General features: G+C 42.1%; 1 protein-coding gene and 1 long non-coding RNA gene across 7 annotated transcripts in view; both read right to left on the minus strand.

Annotated features, from left to right (window-relative positions):
• Window positions 1-1,162: 1,162 nt before the first annotated feature.
• LOC118102013 lies at window positions 1,163-6,017 on the minus strand. The gene is made up of 3 exons (XR_004694608.2): window positions 5,696-6,017; window positions 2,526-2,599; window positions 1,163-1,326 (listed from the first exon to the last, which is right to left on the minus strand). It is a non-coding gene; the product is annotated as an uncharacterized LOC118102013 (long non-coding RNA).
• Window positions 6,018-6,560: 543 nt separating this feature from the next.
• Window positions 6,561-17,639, minus strand: part of dock4b (dedicator of cytokinesis 4b) — a 110,854-nt gene continuing 99,775 nt past the window's right edge. For 2 of the 6 annotated variants that reach the window (XM_035147977.2, XM_035147980.2), the window contains 5 exons: window positions 16,490-16,599; window positions 15,577-15,649; window positions 12,916-13,032; window positions 12,126-12,190; window positions 6,561-8,656 (listed from right to left, as the gene is read on the minus strand). In XM_035147977.2, the coding sequence (XP_035003868.1) occupies window positions 8,201-8,656; window positions 12,126-12,190; window positions 12,916-13,032; window positions 15,577-15,649; window positions 16,490-16,599 (821 nt within the window). In that variant the 3' untranslated portion in view covers window positions 6,561-8,200. The remainder of the gene's footprint in view (window positions 8,657-12,125; window positions 12,191-12,915; window positions 13,033-15,576; window positions 15,650-16,489; window positions 16,600-17,639) is intronic. The other 4 variants (XM_035147983.2, XM_035147979.2, XM_035147981.2 and 1 more) reach the window with 3 other exon arrangements.

The following is a 17,639-nucleotide window of genomic DNA, read 5'->3' on the forward strand; positions in this document are numbered from 1 at the left end:
ACACGTATTTGAACACATTGGGAAAAAAAGTCCAACACTTTGCACGCACCCTGTACACACAACATGAGACGTGACGCACACAGCCGGGACATCAGGGTTAAAGTGAGTGGAACGATCCAGATTCATGATGCGACACCATCGATTAATAACTACATAAATGATATTTTTTGGAAGCGACAGAGATGGGCAGACACACACACACACACACACACACACACACACACACACACACACACACACACACACACACACACACACACACACACACACACACACACACACACACACACACACACACACACACACACACACACACACACACACACAGGAGAGTTCTTCCGGCAGATTATGAAGCAACACAGTGTTTTAACTTCATTGTTGTTTTTGGCCGGCCGTGTACAGTGCCAGAGTTTTAAGTAATTTGTTTAGAAATATGATGTCACATATAGAATTATCCAATAGCACATGAAGCAGCTAAACATAACACAACACATAGTATGATGTTAAAGTACCACTAACATGATATGCCCCAGTGCACTTTAGAGTGTACTGCATGCATGTTCACTAAGACAATGTCATTAATCAACCACCCCTCTGGGTATTAAAAGCAGAGTGAAGAAAGCAGGATATTACATGATTTATATTTAAAAGAATTGGATGCATGATGCCTGTGTTATCTACGACTGATAACAGCAGCAGGTAGGTAAGCAACATGTCTTTCAAACTTCAAGTGTATTTTAAACTTGTAGTCTCTTAGTATCACATGTTATTGTCCCAAATATATCACCTTACCTTCAGGTCATTTCCTCTTTAAACGTATTAAATTGTGTTCCACTACTCTGGAGTAGTCTGGTTTATACTGATAGAAGCTTACTTCTCTTCGCTCCTATGTGTGCCATCCCGCCTGCCATAATGTAGCCTCCGAGCTGGTGTTAAACTCAACAGCAGATGCTTGAAAATCTCACCTGACTTTATGTTTATTCATGTGTGTAGGAGAATAAGAAAGGGCCTCTTCACAGCTGAACTATCCAGGCAGAACTAAGGCAATCACCCAAGAGAGTGGAGACGGAGAGGAGCCCAACATCGAATTTAATACACGGCCCCCGGAGAATGAGGGCAAGTGACAGCGAGAGGTTAGATAAGGGCAGAGCGGTACCTTGAAACATGGCCGGCCGGATGCAAGTCTCGACGCCGCTGCCCTCTGGTCCCGCCGTGTGGAATACTGAACCGCAGGGGCTGGAGTGGAAGGCGGGATCGAGACCCCTTGGTGGGCGCCAAAGCTCAATAAACAGGGTCCCCGTTCACTGACCTTCGGAGGATGAGTCACTGGGAGGGATAGGGGTATATGATAATGAGATGAGATTTTAATTTAAATGCTGGATAAAAATAAATCTCAAGAGCCATGAGCCACAGCTGTAGCATACAGAGATTAGTTCATACTTTTATACATGTATTTCATAGAAGTTCCCTAAATTCTTTGATTATTTCCTTTAACTTTTAGCTATTAGAAGGATTATTTCTTGGCAAATGATCCATATTCAATCATCAGCTTGATTTGCCTCTTTACTAAAGTTATGTGAAGAGGTTCGCATGGAGGAAGATATTGTAATCGTTTATTTTTTGTTGCAAATGGAACTACAAGGCTGCTCTAAAAGTGCGGACCTCTGCCAAGGTTACGGCCTAGTGAAAAAAATCCCTAGATCTCATTGAAATTGAAATTGGTTCAGATGTTTTTGAGTAATCCTGCTAATTGAATCACAAACGCTGATGAAAACATAACCTTGTTATGGATCTAAGCACTAGAATTTTTAATAAATACAATCTTTGGGATTAAATGGGTCAATTCAATCAATTATTATTTGGTGGAAATAAAATTTGCTAAATATGTTTAAAATGTGAAAATGACAGAAAACTGTTTAACCACACGTGCATTAATGCAGGTTTCCTTTGGATTTAATAAGTAATTTAAAAGATTTTACAAGTCTCAGCCCTTAATGTAATGAGTAGTCTTTTGATTTGGGTAAAAAGACATGTATTTGGAATTCCTGATTCTCCATAACCCAATGCAAATGAAATGTAATAAATGGGATTGGTTTAAGAGCAGATTCCACTGATTCTTGGTATAAGAGAGAAAAAAAAACCTTGCTCCAACATCAATATTCCCCCGAAGGATTACAGCTCTGATGTATTAGAATGGACAAAAGTATTAAGGGGATTCTATTTTAGCTTTTTGAAATCCTAGTTTTCAAGTAAATTTTAACCTTTAAGCTTGGAATATCCCAACTCATATTCTTCAGGGCTTTTTAATTGTTTTAAGAATACTGAATATACCACTACTACAGCAGCTGGTTCAATGTGCAGCATAAAAAATACTGTACATGAGTACATTTAGGGACTTAAATCCATCAGATATCTTAAAATATTCAAAGAACTGTACATCTGTTCTCTGTCAAAATTATAACAAGACTCTGGTGACTCTGGTATTATAAATTATCCAATGTCACATGAAACAGACGTATGCTCACCTGAGCTCTGCAGAATCCTTTTATCAGGTGTTTTTCTGTTTCTTCTGTTTTCTCTGGAGAGAAGCTGCAATTCACTGTTGACAATAAACACCATTACTGACATATTTTTGTTCTTTATTATAGTTGCTGAAAAATCGATTTTAAAATGTTAAGTTTCATATGTACTGCTTCCTTCATTGATCTTGTTTTCAAGTGAATCAATTATTTTACTCATGTCAACAAATGTGATGATAGAAAGAAACCCTGTCCTTCTTCTCTTTACTGTTACAACACTCATTTCAATGCTGAACCCTGCGCTACACCTTCCTGCTTTTAGAAAAATATTGCACTCGCACCTGCAGCAATATGTACAGTCTATTTTATAAATATACATTAATATATATATATATATATATATATACATACACACACACACTGGCCTGATCACTTTTTGTCTTGTGCTCCTCTTCGGCATTCAAAACATCTTAAACCAAGAGTCAACTCCCCGTTCAGCTGAGGCAATTGTCTCCTCTGAGAGCAGCACAAGTCAAAAAATTAAACTTCACTCATCCTGCCATTAAAAACAACCTGGAGTATTTGAAGCTGGCAGGTGAAAAATCCAAGCGGTAGCTCCAGAATACAGGAGAGCAGATATAGGAGAGAGGAGCAGGGAGATAAAACACGCCACCTTTTCTCTGCGAGTTTCTCTCTTTGAAACTTCTCTTTAGATGGAGGTTCTTTGCTCCCTGCAGAGCTGCTCCAGCTTCTCCTCTCCCTGGGGAGATTTGCAGAGTGAGACAAACACCTTGGGTTTCTCTGCGGCTGTGTGTTCTCCAAAATTCGCCACGGGCAACTTTAAATTAATACCTAGCATTGCCTTTCCCCTGATAATTATGTATCATCACCCATGAATGCTATAAATGGGGGATGTTTAGTGCTTGTATAATGGGGCTAGACCGTTCCGCAGAAAACCTTGTGCCGGATAAAATGAATGCTGCATCTTTTAGAAATGTGCTGAGCGACTCCACAATTACAGGGAGCTCTGCAGGTTCATAATATTTACATGTTATTACAGCTCTGTGGCTTCCAGCTATGGTTTCCCATTGTTGTAAGGAAGCTATCTCTGAACCCCAAATGCAAAAATGTCACTTTCTGGGATCAGCAAAAATTTGTCGCCTGCTTAACTCTCTCTTGTCCTTTAACCAGGAGGGGCTTTGTGTGTCTCCGCTACAGCCAAATGCAGCTCCTTTCTCAATAATGGGCCAACTGACAAGCATGAGGAGGTTTGCAACTGACAACAATCCTCCCGGGCCTCGCTAAATGGCGAAGGCATGTCGCTGTAGTACGCTCCCCCCCCCCCTGTTAAAAGGGAGACTCTGCGATGAAGTGGGAACTTGTTCCTTGGCGTGATAATTGCTGTCAAATTGCCAACCACCAACAATTATGACGAGCGATGACAGGTGAATGGTGCTCGTTCTTCATCCACCACCAACACAGCCAGACGAGCGCACGCAGTACATCTCTAAGCAAGGGCGTTGAGGGATTACATGCAATTTACACACACGCCTAAACAATTTACAATTGTCCAAGGTCCCCCGGTCGAGCGGCACAGTCCAATCAACACATAACTGTTGTGCTGATTACAGAGTGAGAGCTGTCTTCAGTTCGACTGCAGCAGTGGGATAATTAGACACTGTGATGAACAGGGAACTCGCTCCCATGTGCGTCTGTGTCCTCTGCTTCCACACGCCAGTAACTCAAGTGCATCCTTCTGAACCTCACGTGGCAGAGCTAGATTTCTATGGGGCTTTGTATGACAGAAACTTATGGAGCATTCAAGCTAATTATAGCCGTGTATCAATTCAGAGTTTGCATCCTCCAGAGGCTGCAATCTATAGACGGGTGCGTCTCAGCAGCGTGACTAGGCGGTCCCATTTCACAGGCTCCTTCAAAAATGTCCATCAAATGTGTTCTTTCATCCCCAAGGAACAAAAGCTCCAATACATGGATCCCCCGCGACCAACCTATCCCAGAATTCATTACGCTTCGGTGACGAACCTTTTTCCCAAGAGGTAATGGCCTTTCAGCTGTTCATGGGCAGAGTAGACCACCTTCCTCTGAGACTTGGGACGCAGCTATCGTTTAAATGCTCAGAACAATCTGAATCTTACCGTTCAGAAGTACGGACACAAGCTCCTCCAACTCACTGACTTACATTGTTGTGATGTTGGTAAAATGTCATTTTGTGCTCCTTAAATCTCTTAACCTAGCACTTTACCTAAGTTTTGAAAGGTGCTGCATTAATAAAATTGTACCTACTTACTTATTGATTTAATTAGCAAGTAGTTTTTATTTCATAAGTTTGATTTAGCGTGCCAAATTAAAAAAAATTTCTGGCAGAAACGGCCGTCCATAGATAACCAACAATTTGTTAAACTAGTGATATTGATAATCCTGTTTTTGGTACATATTTTAACATACCTGGTGACAGGAACTCATCTTTATGGCTAACACAAATACCAAATTGGCATAATTCATATAACAGAGACTATTATAACTGAGGTAAACAGGTCAATAATGTAATATTATGGTCAGAATAATAATTAAATACTGTTACGTGATCATTTGTATCTTTAAACTCTACCTACATATTAACAAAGTCTTCAAACATGTCACATGCTCAGTAGTTAGCTAGATAGTGCTAAGGCATGCTAGCACTTATACATGGCGGTGCTATGAGGTGAAAGCTAGTGTCAGCAGGTTAGCAGCAGCATGTTCAATGTGTTAGCTCATGTGTTAGCATGCTAAGGTGCTGGGAATGTGACGTACTGAACAAAAACGAACGGGGATGAATAAAATTAGCATCGTCGTAGGGCGTTTAACGTTAGCATATCTGCAAGTAACACTAACTACATAAACTAATGAAATGTCCCTTTAAACAAGGCTGACAGGAAGCTAACACAGACCTAGCCACAGATATTAGGGAAGGTGGCTAACTCGGAGCTAGCCACAGCTATCAGGGAAGGTAGCTAGCAGTGGCTAGCTACCAATGCTAGGCTAATGCGCAGGCCGAAAGCAGCACAAACATGTCAACGCTAAACACCTCCATTTGTAAATAAATACTTCTCTAAACAGCGGGCGACACAAAAAGTATTTAGGTGGATGTTTTCACTCAAAAAGCTCGACTTTACCTTTCAGTCCACAAATGGTGTTCATCGCCCTGCTAATGCTAACCGCTGCTAACTGACCTCACCTGGTCAGCAGGTTAGTGTGTAGAAGGAGAATCCAGAAGATCAACAGTTAATAAACCTGATAACTGCTTTATACACAACAATTATGTATAACAATTAATAATCAATATATATGTGTTTTGTATTGAACATGGACGATGTTCATGTGACAGCTCAGGTGTAAATAATCTCATGTGGTGTTCAGGGCCCTGACCTTCAGCCTCACATCTTTAACCTTGTGATTTTCAATGTGTGAAATATATGGTTTTACTTCACATTTTATAATATAACAAGTCAGTGATTTTATTTAAATCGACCTTGGTTTTGCTTTTAGATAAATTTAAGACTTATTTTATGAAGAAAAAAATATTATCTTCGTATTTTCTGCCCTTTGTCCCGTGTTTTCCAATTTCCCCAAATTACTGAATTATGAATCATTACTCTGATAAAGCTTTTCTTTTTTAAATTAGAGTAGCTTAACATAAATTGAGACAAACCTTTTCCAGACATACTTCTTTCCGGATTCCCCTCCTGACCCAAGACGACTTCGATTTTCAAGGAGCTAAACGCACCCTTGGGTGTTTTTCTCAATTCTTAAGTGAATTAGCACCCTCCTTGTTTTCTTTTAAATTGCCATTGTGTTCCTGTTATCACCCCAAATTGTGTTAACCTGGAGGAAAGGCAAAACGTTTAATAATCGATTGTGTAATATGTGGTTTCAGTTTAAGATCCTCAAACACACCCACACAAACAGGAAGTAGAAACAAACATCCATCACAAATCTCGATGTTCTCATCACGTAAAAATCTGTCTATTAATGCGTTTGTATTACATAGGGCAGTTTATTGAAATTGTAAATGTGTTAGGTGCTATTACGCATGATCTTCTACACTCACAAAACCATAAAAGTTTGAACATTTATAATAATAATAATAATAATCATTTGCTGCTTCAACATTACATTCAAAGCTGTAAATTGTTATAGCTACATTTTTGTTAAAAACACAATATTTACATTAATTGTAATACACAAATTTTTATATTTGGCATACGTACATTAATCTCATCGTATAATTTACAGTTTCTCAAGAAACATACAAACAATACTAAAAGCTAACTCCCCCGCCCGCCCCACCCTCCCACAAAAAGGTTGCACAATATTTAAGATTGATGAATATCTTATACCAAAAAATGTCAATCTGTTTCACGAAGCTGTTTGAAGTCCGCCCGCCACAGAACACGTCCTCCCCTGCGACAATGGCGTTGAACCGAGCAACTATTTATAGTGCAGTCGACTCACGTCCATTTTTTAATCAAACAGAAAGTAAATCTCAACTGTACAAATATTTGACAATGATTAATTTGTAAATATTTCTCTGATAGAGTCAGTCGTCGTGCCTTTTAAGGTCACCGCTGACAGAGACACTCCAGTTTCAATCACGTCTTCATCACACGGAGACTCCGCGGTGACGGAGCAGATGATAAAATATTGTTTGTGCTTATCTAGAGTTTACATGTGATCAGTAGATTACAGTTTCAATCAGGATGAGTGGGTACAATTCATTTTTTCAATTCTTAAAAATGTCTCTTTAGCGGAGCATTTCCAAACTTCTTGATTTCAGGTCCCAGTTTAAAAAAAAGAAAAAAGTTTCGTTACAGCACATTGTACATTTTCCTTTGGCACAATACTTGGTAGCCCCCACCCCCCTATAGATCTGTTATCATTTACATCATGCAGGAGGATAAGGGTGTGTTCACATAATCGGCAATGACCAATGGTAAACTCTTCATTTGAAGGTTTTAAGAAGAGTAGAGTTGTGGCAATTAACTTTTTTAAACTTTTCTGGTTCTTTAATTTATATGAATCAATATGGAATTAACATACGTCTTAAATTGTCAGAGTTTTTCGTTCTGTACCATTGGTTGTGTGGATATGAGAACACACCCTCGTCTACTACACGTCACTGAAATGCATACTAAAGGCCTCTAGCACCTTTTTAGCCACATCCAATACAAATGTACTGAGTTGTTAAAAAAAAAAAAAGAAAACGTGCAAGACTCACGGATAAAAGACTCTGTTTCCAATACTTAAGGCAAAAACAACTCTCATATATACCAATATACATATATTTGAGATTATTACATCTATCAAAAACTGTGTTCTGGTAAACATAAGTTGTGACTGACCGTGGCGACCTACTGTACGTACTAGAGCTAAAAGTGCTGAATGACTGAGTCGAAGTCAATGCAATGCCCTCTAGTAAATACAAAAAGAAAGTTTCTTCCTTTTGTTTTTTTGACTGCCAGTTAATCTGTAGGCCTGTTTCTTTTATTGGAGCGAAGGTCAGGAATGCCAAACTGTAGATCACAAAAAAAACAAGTGAGTGCCCAGTAGAAAAGTGCAAATTACGCCAGTGTTGTTTCCTTCCACAAACCCCCCCTTAGACCTGGAGCCTTAACCAGCATCTATAGCTGGGACACCTTCCTGGGCAGAGGCCTCGGTCTGGGGACCCGAGGGTCCGAGGTTCCGTCCAGCTTCATGCTGCAAGTGCGGAGCTGGTGAGGCTTGGGCGGCAGCGCAGGGGGGTCAATCTGTGGGGGGATGGAGAGGCTGTGGGGCAGCGGCACAGGTCTGCGCGGGTTGTTCCTCTCGTACACGCTGTAAGGAGGCGGGGTCTTGTTCTCCCTGCGGATGGGCTCGTCGGAGCTGCTGGAGACCGAGTTTGGCAAGGTGGTGGGCGGAGGCAGCGGGTGGGGCAGGTGGTCGCCCGCGGGCAGCTCCGTGCCCGAGGCCTCCGACACGCTGCAGCGACTGAGCGACGAGATGCCGCTGCTGTAGCTGCCGGAGAGGACGGGAGAGTTGGAGACCAGGCTGGTCGACTGGCACTCGGTGGGCGAAGGGGTGAAAGGTGGCACCGAGGTCTGGAGGGAGAAGAAACAACAGGATGTGATATACTTCTTTTATCATTTTTACTTCTCAGATAGATTCAATCCAAGGACTTTTTTAACCTAAAAAAATTTGATAAAAGTATGTCACATGCTTTTATACAACACATTTCTTCAGGGCTACAGGGATCATACTGTTTCCCTGTAGATTCATCTCGGGAACCCTTTTGGGTTTTTGACCTTGAAGTTGGAAACCACTGAAATGAAGCAACCTGTAGTTACCATTACTTAATCTCCATTCATCCATCCATCCATCCCTCCATCCATCTTATCCTTAAAGGGTCTTCTGGGTGCTGACCACCTCCACCTTGCTGCCCTTGATTTGTATTGTGTATATATAGTGTTTATATTTTGATTAAATTATCTCAATAAAATGTTTGTGCAGTGGTTAGCACTGTTTCTTCATAGCAAGACTTAAGCTAGCTCTTAGCTTCCTTTGACAGTCCAAAGACTTGCAGCTTAGGTAAATTGATGATTCTAAATTGTGTGAATATGTTTAATTAAAATAATTTACTTTATCTTTCCCCTATTTTTTATACTTACGAGGATTTTTATGCACCAAACACCAATGTAAATTACTTGTATGTTGAAGACCTGCTCGACAATAAAAACAACTCTGATTCTAGATGGTTGTTTGTCTGTCAAACCTGCTGGTGACCTGACTATGCTGTCCCTGCCCCAAACCCTCCAAGGATAAGCAGTATCGATAATGAATCTTTTTTCTGCACTTTGTCCTTCAAAAACTCTGTGAGCCATTTCTGTGGTAAGCATGTGCCCATGTTGAATCCAAAATGCTGACACAGCCATAAAACAACAATAAAAACAAAAAAAAAGAAAAGGAAGTTTGGTCAGTGAACAGATTGAGAGGAGCAGGTTTTTCCGCACCGTCTGCTGGCCCTGTGCACTGAGTTGAAATAACGCAATATGCTGTACCAACCCCTCCTGCTCCTCCTCAAAAAATCCAATCACTCATCAAAAATGTTTTTCTAAGCAATTACACCATTCTGCTATTATATCTGCTGAGACTTAATTGGATCTAGTGGAGTATGCAATTGATCAGTAAGGTTGTACTGTTCATGCTACAAGGGGTCTACACAAAGAGTTCACCCATTTGACATGCACAAGTGACCAAACGTTTCCACGTAGCGGTTAGCCTGGTAAGTGTATTTAATACAGTGCTGACGAGCTGATCCAACTCCTGGTCAAGTTTTCAGCAGAGAGACTAAAACTACAACTAGATATGATTTCTACCTCTGGAGATGAGAATGTGCAGCTGTTGTCAGTCTGGCACTGAGAGTTTTCTGCCGGTTCGCTACTGTCCTGGGGTTTGTGGTCTGGTAATGGGCCCCTGACTGATGTGTGTGTCTGTGTGTGTCTGTGTGTGTGTGCATGTGCCAGATAATGGGGCCTGCTGGAGGTCCGTGGAGGACCCGTCTCTGGCTGCGCCGTGATGGGCAGCTTGAAACTTCGCTCCAGGCCTCTTCTGTCGCCGCAACACACAAATGCGGAGACAGGCACACACCAATCCACACACACATGCACACACAAATCTGATTGACAGAGCGTGCTGAGTGCCAAGCTGTCACTCACACTTTGGTTTCCTTTCTCTCATACACCTCATACGCGCGCACACACACACACACACACACACACACACACACACACACACACACACACACACACACACACACACACACACACACACACACACACACACACACACACACACACACACACACACACACACACACACACTCTCTCTCTCTCTCTAGCTGTCACATGTAAGAAGACACATCACACTTGCAACAAAGCCGGAAGCTCAGCACTGCTGCTTGTGACGAAGCCCACAAAGAAGAGTTAACAAGAGAAAAGGCTTTGGTTCACCGGAGATTCTAAACCAAACTCGTTCAATGCTTAGTTAACCTCTGCTCGACCTCCTCTGCTTCTGCAGACTGCTATTAACTACTAAGAGCCTCATTAACATTACATCAGAGCTGGGAGACAAAGCGAGAGTAATCAGTTATCTGTAGATAAACAGAATAAGAAAAAAAACCTTCGGGTCAGAGATATTAAAAACTTGTTCTATCACATCATAGTTTAGAGAGGCTAAAGGGAACATGGAGTACAGTTTTTCATCACATGAACAGTAAAGGGAAAGAAAATTAACAAATAGGGTTCACGCTTTGAAATTTAAATTCACCGACAAGTGCATGTTGTCAAGTTGAATAAATCCATCTGGTTTTGCATATTTTTTTCGAGCAGGACAGATCCCATCCAGCTTGAATTAAAGCAGCACTATGGAACGTTTCTAATCCTAAAATAGCAGCTTCAAAATGAGTTTGATGGTTCCCTGACGCCCCTTTTCCACTGGTCAAAAAAAAACAACTAACACCCACTAACATCTGGCTTTTGTCTGCAATGGATTCAATCAGCACTCACTCCCTCTTCAAATGACTCTGCAGCAGACACAGGATTTCATCGGCTCCGGCTATAGACTGAATTCACTAGAGTGAATGGGCTAATTTGGCAAGACAGCGAGGTGAGGGAGCACTTCATTTTTGGGTGCATTAGTGACTTTGAATATGTTGATCCTGATGGGAAAAACAGGAAGGCAAGCTCCTTCACTGGCAATGGGAACACAGTCAATCACCTTTTCTGAGCAGGTTTACCCACGTTCAAAAATAACCTGCGTATACCTGCTAACTTTGGTGTAAAAGATTTGGACTTGGAGTAGGGAGAATGATTTACCAGTCGTAGCCCTGAATGTCTGTTCATGCTCTATGTCACTTTTATGAGGGTGCGATCTCCTGTGAGAAGTGTGGAACTGACTGATAGTCACAGTTTAATCAGGCCCAGGAAGTAACGCTGAGCTGTTGATCAATCAAAAAGACTTGAAAGTCATGAAAAACCAGCGTTTATCTCTGATATCCAGCCAGGAATTGTTTTTAAATAGAAAGAATTCTAAACAGAATTTGGTGTTTTTGTTATAGCGGCAATTTCAGCAAGCCGGGGATCATGGGTAATAACCACTGTTCAGTTCTTGTTGCTTTAACCCTCTGGAGTCTGAGGCCTCATCATCCACTTTCACATATTTCACCTACCTGAAAACATTGATCTCAAAGAACTACATAGGCTTCTAGTGTCTGGTCACACGTTCATGCCAATGGTTCTATTCGTACTAAAATGAGGGTCCGTGTCATTCTGGCTTTCCACGCATGCATACGTACTTCTATTTCAGTAGGTGGATGCATTGACACTAACCAAGTCGATGCGAATAGTCAGAGAGGTCACAGATTTTGGGCTACACGTGGACGTCCACATAGGGGACCGTGCGTAACCCGTCGCTAAGCAGGGTGTCTCGAGGAGAGAAAGCGAGACGGAGAAAAAAGCCCCAAAACTGAAAACTAAAAGGAGAGAGGAAGTGAGTGACAGGAACATAACCAACCTTTTGTGGCGATCGGGACACGGGGACGGGTGAATGTGACCTCGTGTTTTTAGCCGAGGAGCCTGCTGACAGTCAGAGGAGAGAGAGAGAGAGAGAGAGAGAGAGAGAGAGAGAGAGAGAGAGAGAGAGAGAGAGAGAGGGCAAATTCAAATTAGCGGTGCATTTTCTTCTTTACACGAGGATGACACAGCGTGAGTCATGCAAACATACACACACGGAGATGAGAGGGCCAGTCGCTTAAAGCATCAATGAATCAAATACGTGCTGATGTTCCTGCAGGTCCTTGAGGCTGCTTTAAGCTGTTTCTACATCCAACAGCTGCCTCTGCTCCACGCAGAGAGGGCACGAAAGAGGAGGGGAGGAGGGGAGGAGGGGAAAAACACTCCATCTGCTCATAACGCTGCTGGGCAACGCGATACATCACAGAGCACTGGGAAATAAGTGGAATCTGTTACATCTGTAAATAAGTAAATAACTTAAACACAGTTTGAGTTGATGATGGAGAAAACTGTTGTTGAGATATAATGACATGCATTTCTCAGGGGGATTGAAAGGAGCAAAAATACAAATCCGGGAATTGACTGGAATATCAATCGGCATTGATTCAGTTTTTTCTCAAAGCTGCTGGCGTCGTGTGTGTGAGCTGAAGCGAAGGAAGCGGCAGCTGAGAGCCTCAGATGGGGGGGGGGAAATGCCAAGAAGAGGCGGAGAAAGCACCAGGTGTCAAAAGTCAGAGAGGAAGATTAGTATCGTTCTTCACTGGAGGAGTCGCAGCGACGGGCCGGTTTACCTGAGTATGGAGGCCTAGGAGGGACAGGAGGGCAGAGCAGTTTGCCCACAGAGTCAGTGAAGGATGGAGCGCCCGTTTTGAAACTGTCTAGGCTCCAGCTACTGGGTGTGGGTCTCACTTCACAGCACACAAGAGACATCACAAGTCACATGACAGGAAATGGACAACACAAAAGACAACATGGAGAGGTGGGATCATGTGTGAAATGGATGATGAAATGGTTTATCATAAAAAACACACCCAAAAAATTCTGATGGCGTTTTGTGGTGAAAATAAAACCCAGTTAAGTTTGATTGGTGCTCACTTAAGTATGAACTTTTAATAATTTATAGAACAATAAATAATACTTATACTGAAATAGAAATAACCTTCTAAAATGAATTTAACTCACGGCACTTTCAGTCTCAGACTGTCCTTGTTCTGTTCTTTAGTTTACAGGTCACTTTTAATCAAACTTTTAGACGTTCAGACTTTTTTTGTAAAAAAGTTAAGCTGCAGTTTAAACCCACGTCTATTTTATGTTAATATAGGCAGTGAGGACTTTAATACAATATATTTAGTCATAATGAGCATATTAATTCTTGAGTTATGGCCCAAAAACATATCAGATCGAATCTGTTCATCCTTTGAGTCCAGGTGAACATAAATTACGGCATAATTTAACATCATATTTTACCGACGCTATATTTGGAATCCAGAGTTAAAGGTTCAAAATGAACAACACTTTTTTATACAATCACGGGTTCGGTGTAAATTCTTGCACCTTTTTTCATTGTCATATGCACAAAGGTGTGATGTCACCACGTTGTGTCAGTTCATCTATCTCTCGCTGCATTATTCACAGATCCCACTCCAATCACATGGAGGGGCGTGTTTGTTCCTGCGCGAGTCTCACGGAAGCATTCGCATCCACACACCTCGCGCCTCCTTCCGAGGCGTCTTCTCCTTAATTACTTCACAAAGTGCTTTGAAAGCTGCTCCTGTTTTGTGTCTGCGAGCGGCCATGATGGAGGGGGAGGAAAAAACTGCACATGTTCAGTTTTGTGGAAAGTTCAGAGAAAAGCAATCAAACCGCTCAGGTTTCTTTTGTTTTAATTACACACTGGGGAGCAGCTCTCGATTTACATGCGTATTTCTCCTTAAAGACATAAATAAATGTATGGATCTCCTGACTCTGCTTAGCAAAATGACAACCTGGGGGATATGGATTCATACATATGAATGTCACGCATGTCCATTAGCCCTGCAGGGATAGAACCTGCCATTTTATCACACTTATACACCAAGGTAAGATCAAATGCTATAATCTAGATGGATTGTCTGGTGTAATGAAACCCAGCATGTGTGTGTGTGTGAGTGTGTGTGAGTGTGTGTGTGTGTGTGTGTGTGTGTGTGTGTGTGTGTGTGTGTGTGTGTGTGTGTGTGTGTGTGTGTGTGTGTGTTTGACAAGCTCCCTGAAGCAGCTGTGTGAAGACAGATACCCCCAGTCGCTCTGTGGTCGCACTGTTACACACTCACACTGCTTGTCCAGACAGATGACCACCACGCTGGGCAGTGGTGTTAGCATCAGTGAGTAATAGGGAAGTTGTCGGCTACTGCTGCAGCAACCATGCAATATTATAGAGTTAAAGCAGCGAGGTTTTTTTAACTCGGCCCTACGGCGACTGGAAATAGTTGACTTCTCGCCACAGCCTGCAACTCTACGGCGGTGATCTACTCTGTGAGGTAAATGTAAGAGGATTTTGAGGTGAACTTTGGCCAAGGGGACACCCACCATGACATCACCCAGTGGTTTGTGAAATTCCATTTTGAACACTCAAGTCTGGCATTTTTCATCTTGGTTTTTTGAAAGTAGAAGTATTTGGAGGATCGGAGGGTGGAGCCTGACTAAGAGCTCCAGGACACTGCACGCCCAGCTACACCTGCAACCTGCACCCATTGGACAGTACTAGCTGTCAATCACAGAGTATCCACGCCTCAATAGGCAATGTGCCCTATCGTTTATTTTACTCTAAGTGGGAGCATTTACAAAATGAACATCTTGCTGTATTAAGGACTGAAAACCGTGAATTTACAGACGTTAGAAATGAAGTGAGAAGACATTTTCTTGTTGATTTCTATAGAAACGTACTTCTTTTTGCAACCAGTGGAGTTGGGGGGGCCTGCTGGTCATTTGAGAGAATACAGGTTTCAGGCACATGCATTGACACATTTATTTTCAATAATGTCGCAGTTTTAAATCAAGATTTGGCAGTTAAATCAGCTGACTATTAAATTAGCTAATGCTTCTTTGCATATGATTTTGTCATTTGAAGCCATGAGCAGTTCTTTATAAGATGATTTGATTTCAGTCCTAGCATTGAGCACAGCTAAGTTAGCTCACACTGGTCGCCATAGATATGCAGCTTTGACTCTTTTGTATTTAATAATTTATACATCTTTTGGGTGTAGTTTTTATACAAGCCATTACTGTTGTCTCCACCCACCCTACATGCACATTTACATTTCATTCATGTATTTATGTTGAAAAAAATATGACTCCACACATGCTGACATTATGATTCTCCTGGTGGTGAAAGGTGAGAGTATATTCAGAGTGTTCACGGGAGTGTAAGAGAGGTCAATGCGCGGAGGTGAGATACAAAAATAACAGTGTTTTACCTTTATCTGGCGCTGAGAGGTTGGGGTCACTGCGTGGTAAAGTGGAGTCTCCTATCTGATGGGGAGGAGCTCTCTGCACACAGAAGAATAAGCCCACATTCATAACAAACACACACAGCAAGAACACAATATAAAACTGGTATATAACAGTTTTAAAGCATAGAGGAATAAATGATTATTGTAAATAAATAAATAAATAGAGTGCGAAGTTATTCCCTAAGAAAAGATAGATGGAGGAAAGACAGCAGCAGCAGAGACGGACAGAAAGAGTGTTGAACGTGTATGGATCTATATGTCAAGCAGTTGTGTTTGTAGTAGTCGGTGAGCACATCCATCCTCAAACATATATAAATAAGATGGGTTTTTTTACCCAGTTGCTGTAATTACAGTAGAATGTATACATGTAATCTATGTTTGTAATAATCAATATTCCATTAGCAGCGAGCAGTGCTTCACTGTTGTCAGGTTGGAATCATTCTTTCCCTCCCCGACATCAAACCGACTCTTGTGATTCAACTGGACAAGAGAAACAGGGAAACTGTCCCAGCAGCATTGACTGGAAGACGTACGACTCTAAGCAGCAAACACAATAAGTTTCTGTTAAGGCAGCTTTCTCACAGAGGACGGAGTGTGTGGGATTGTGTGACGTACTGCCCTTCAGCGAGAGAAGAACCTGCAGTATCATGTTGTTCTAGTTGTTATTGTGGGAACATTAGTTTGTTGTGCTGGAATGTGCGTTTTCTATTAATAATAACTAAAGTAATAAATTGACAACTTGACTCAAAAGGCAAAACTCTGCGCTATTTGTGTCTGTGGGTTTGTGGAATTCTGTGTTTTAGTACTAACAATGTGGCGATGCGGTAGTCATTATGGTCAAAAACTGTGTGTGTGGGTGTGTCTGTGTGTGTTCTACCTGTGCAGGGTCCAGGGGGTTGGGAAAGATGGCACTGACTGGTCTCTCTCTCGGAGACAAACATGTGTTTTCTCTGGAATGCTTGTGTTTCTCTGCCATTTGGGGAGAACCTGTAATACACACACAGTATGAGATAACACAGTGTTAACACACGTATACACACACACACTTAAGAGCGCGTGCAAACGCATAAGGGACCAAATAACAGCAAGGTGTTCGACTGTTACCCAGAAATGCTGGCCACAAATCAGGAGAGGCTAATCTCTCCTCTCTCCAAGACTCCACACCATTCTTTCAGCCTCACTAGCTCCACAACATGATAAATGGCCTGCCCGCCACACACACACACACACACACACACACACACACACACACACACACACACACACACACACACACACACACACACACACACACACACACACACACACACACACACACACACACACACACACACACACACACACACCCACACAGTCCCTCGCCTCCTCTGTAACACTGGACAATCACAGCTGACCAAGACACGTGCAAACCCTCAAATAAGGAATCACACACACACAAACACACAACTACTCGCTTGTACCATTTTCATCTGGTGTTAGCTACCGTGTGGATCTTAATCCATTAGCGAAGACGATAGCACTTGGAAGGCTATCTTATGAGTGTGAGATACCCATCAGCGGCTCTCATTCAGATAAGACCACACTAGTAATAATTCTCTTAAGGCTTTATCGTTAGACAGAGGCCGCTTTTCACATGGGTGCCGCCGAATGGCGGCAGCTCGCCAAAGGGGGGGTGTATACACTCACGTAAACGTCATCATAAATTCTTAATCTTTACAATGTGGATCAGGCTGAAAACACAGATGTTCACACTCCACTGTGAAGGTGGACATGGACGGACAGGTTCAACGCTGGCCTGGCGATCGCAGTGAGGTCAAAGAGGGACACTCCACGTCGCTGTTATTGTCTCTCACTCGCTCTTGATTGTTCACTGGGTGCATGTTTCTCTCGACGGCATTTGTCCCCACATCTCATCCCAATTCAGTTTTTCATCTTGGCTCATTTCGTAGTCTCTCTATTTCTCAGCCTCTAACTTTCCATTCAAGCCTGTCTTCTCATTGGTGTCTCTCTCTCTTTCTTTCCCCTCC

Source organism: Hippoglossus stenolepis, chromosome 22, assembly GCF_022539355.2.
Source record: "Hippoglossus stenolepis isolate QCI-W04-F060 chromosome 22, HSTE1.2, whole genome shotgun sequence".
Classification (NCBI taxonomy): Eukaryota; Metazoa; Chordata; class Actinopteri; order Pleuronectiformes; family Pleuronectidae; genus Hippoglossus; species Hippoglossus stenolepis.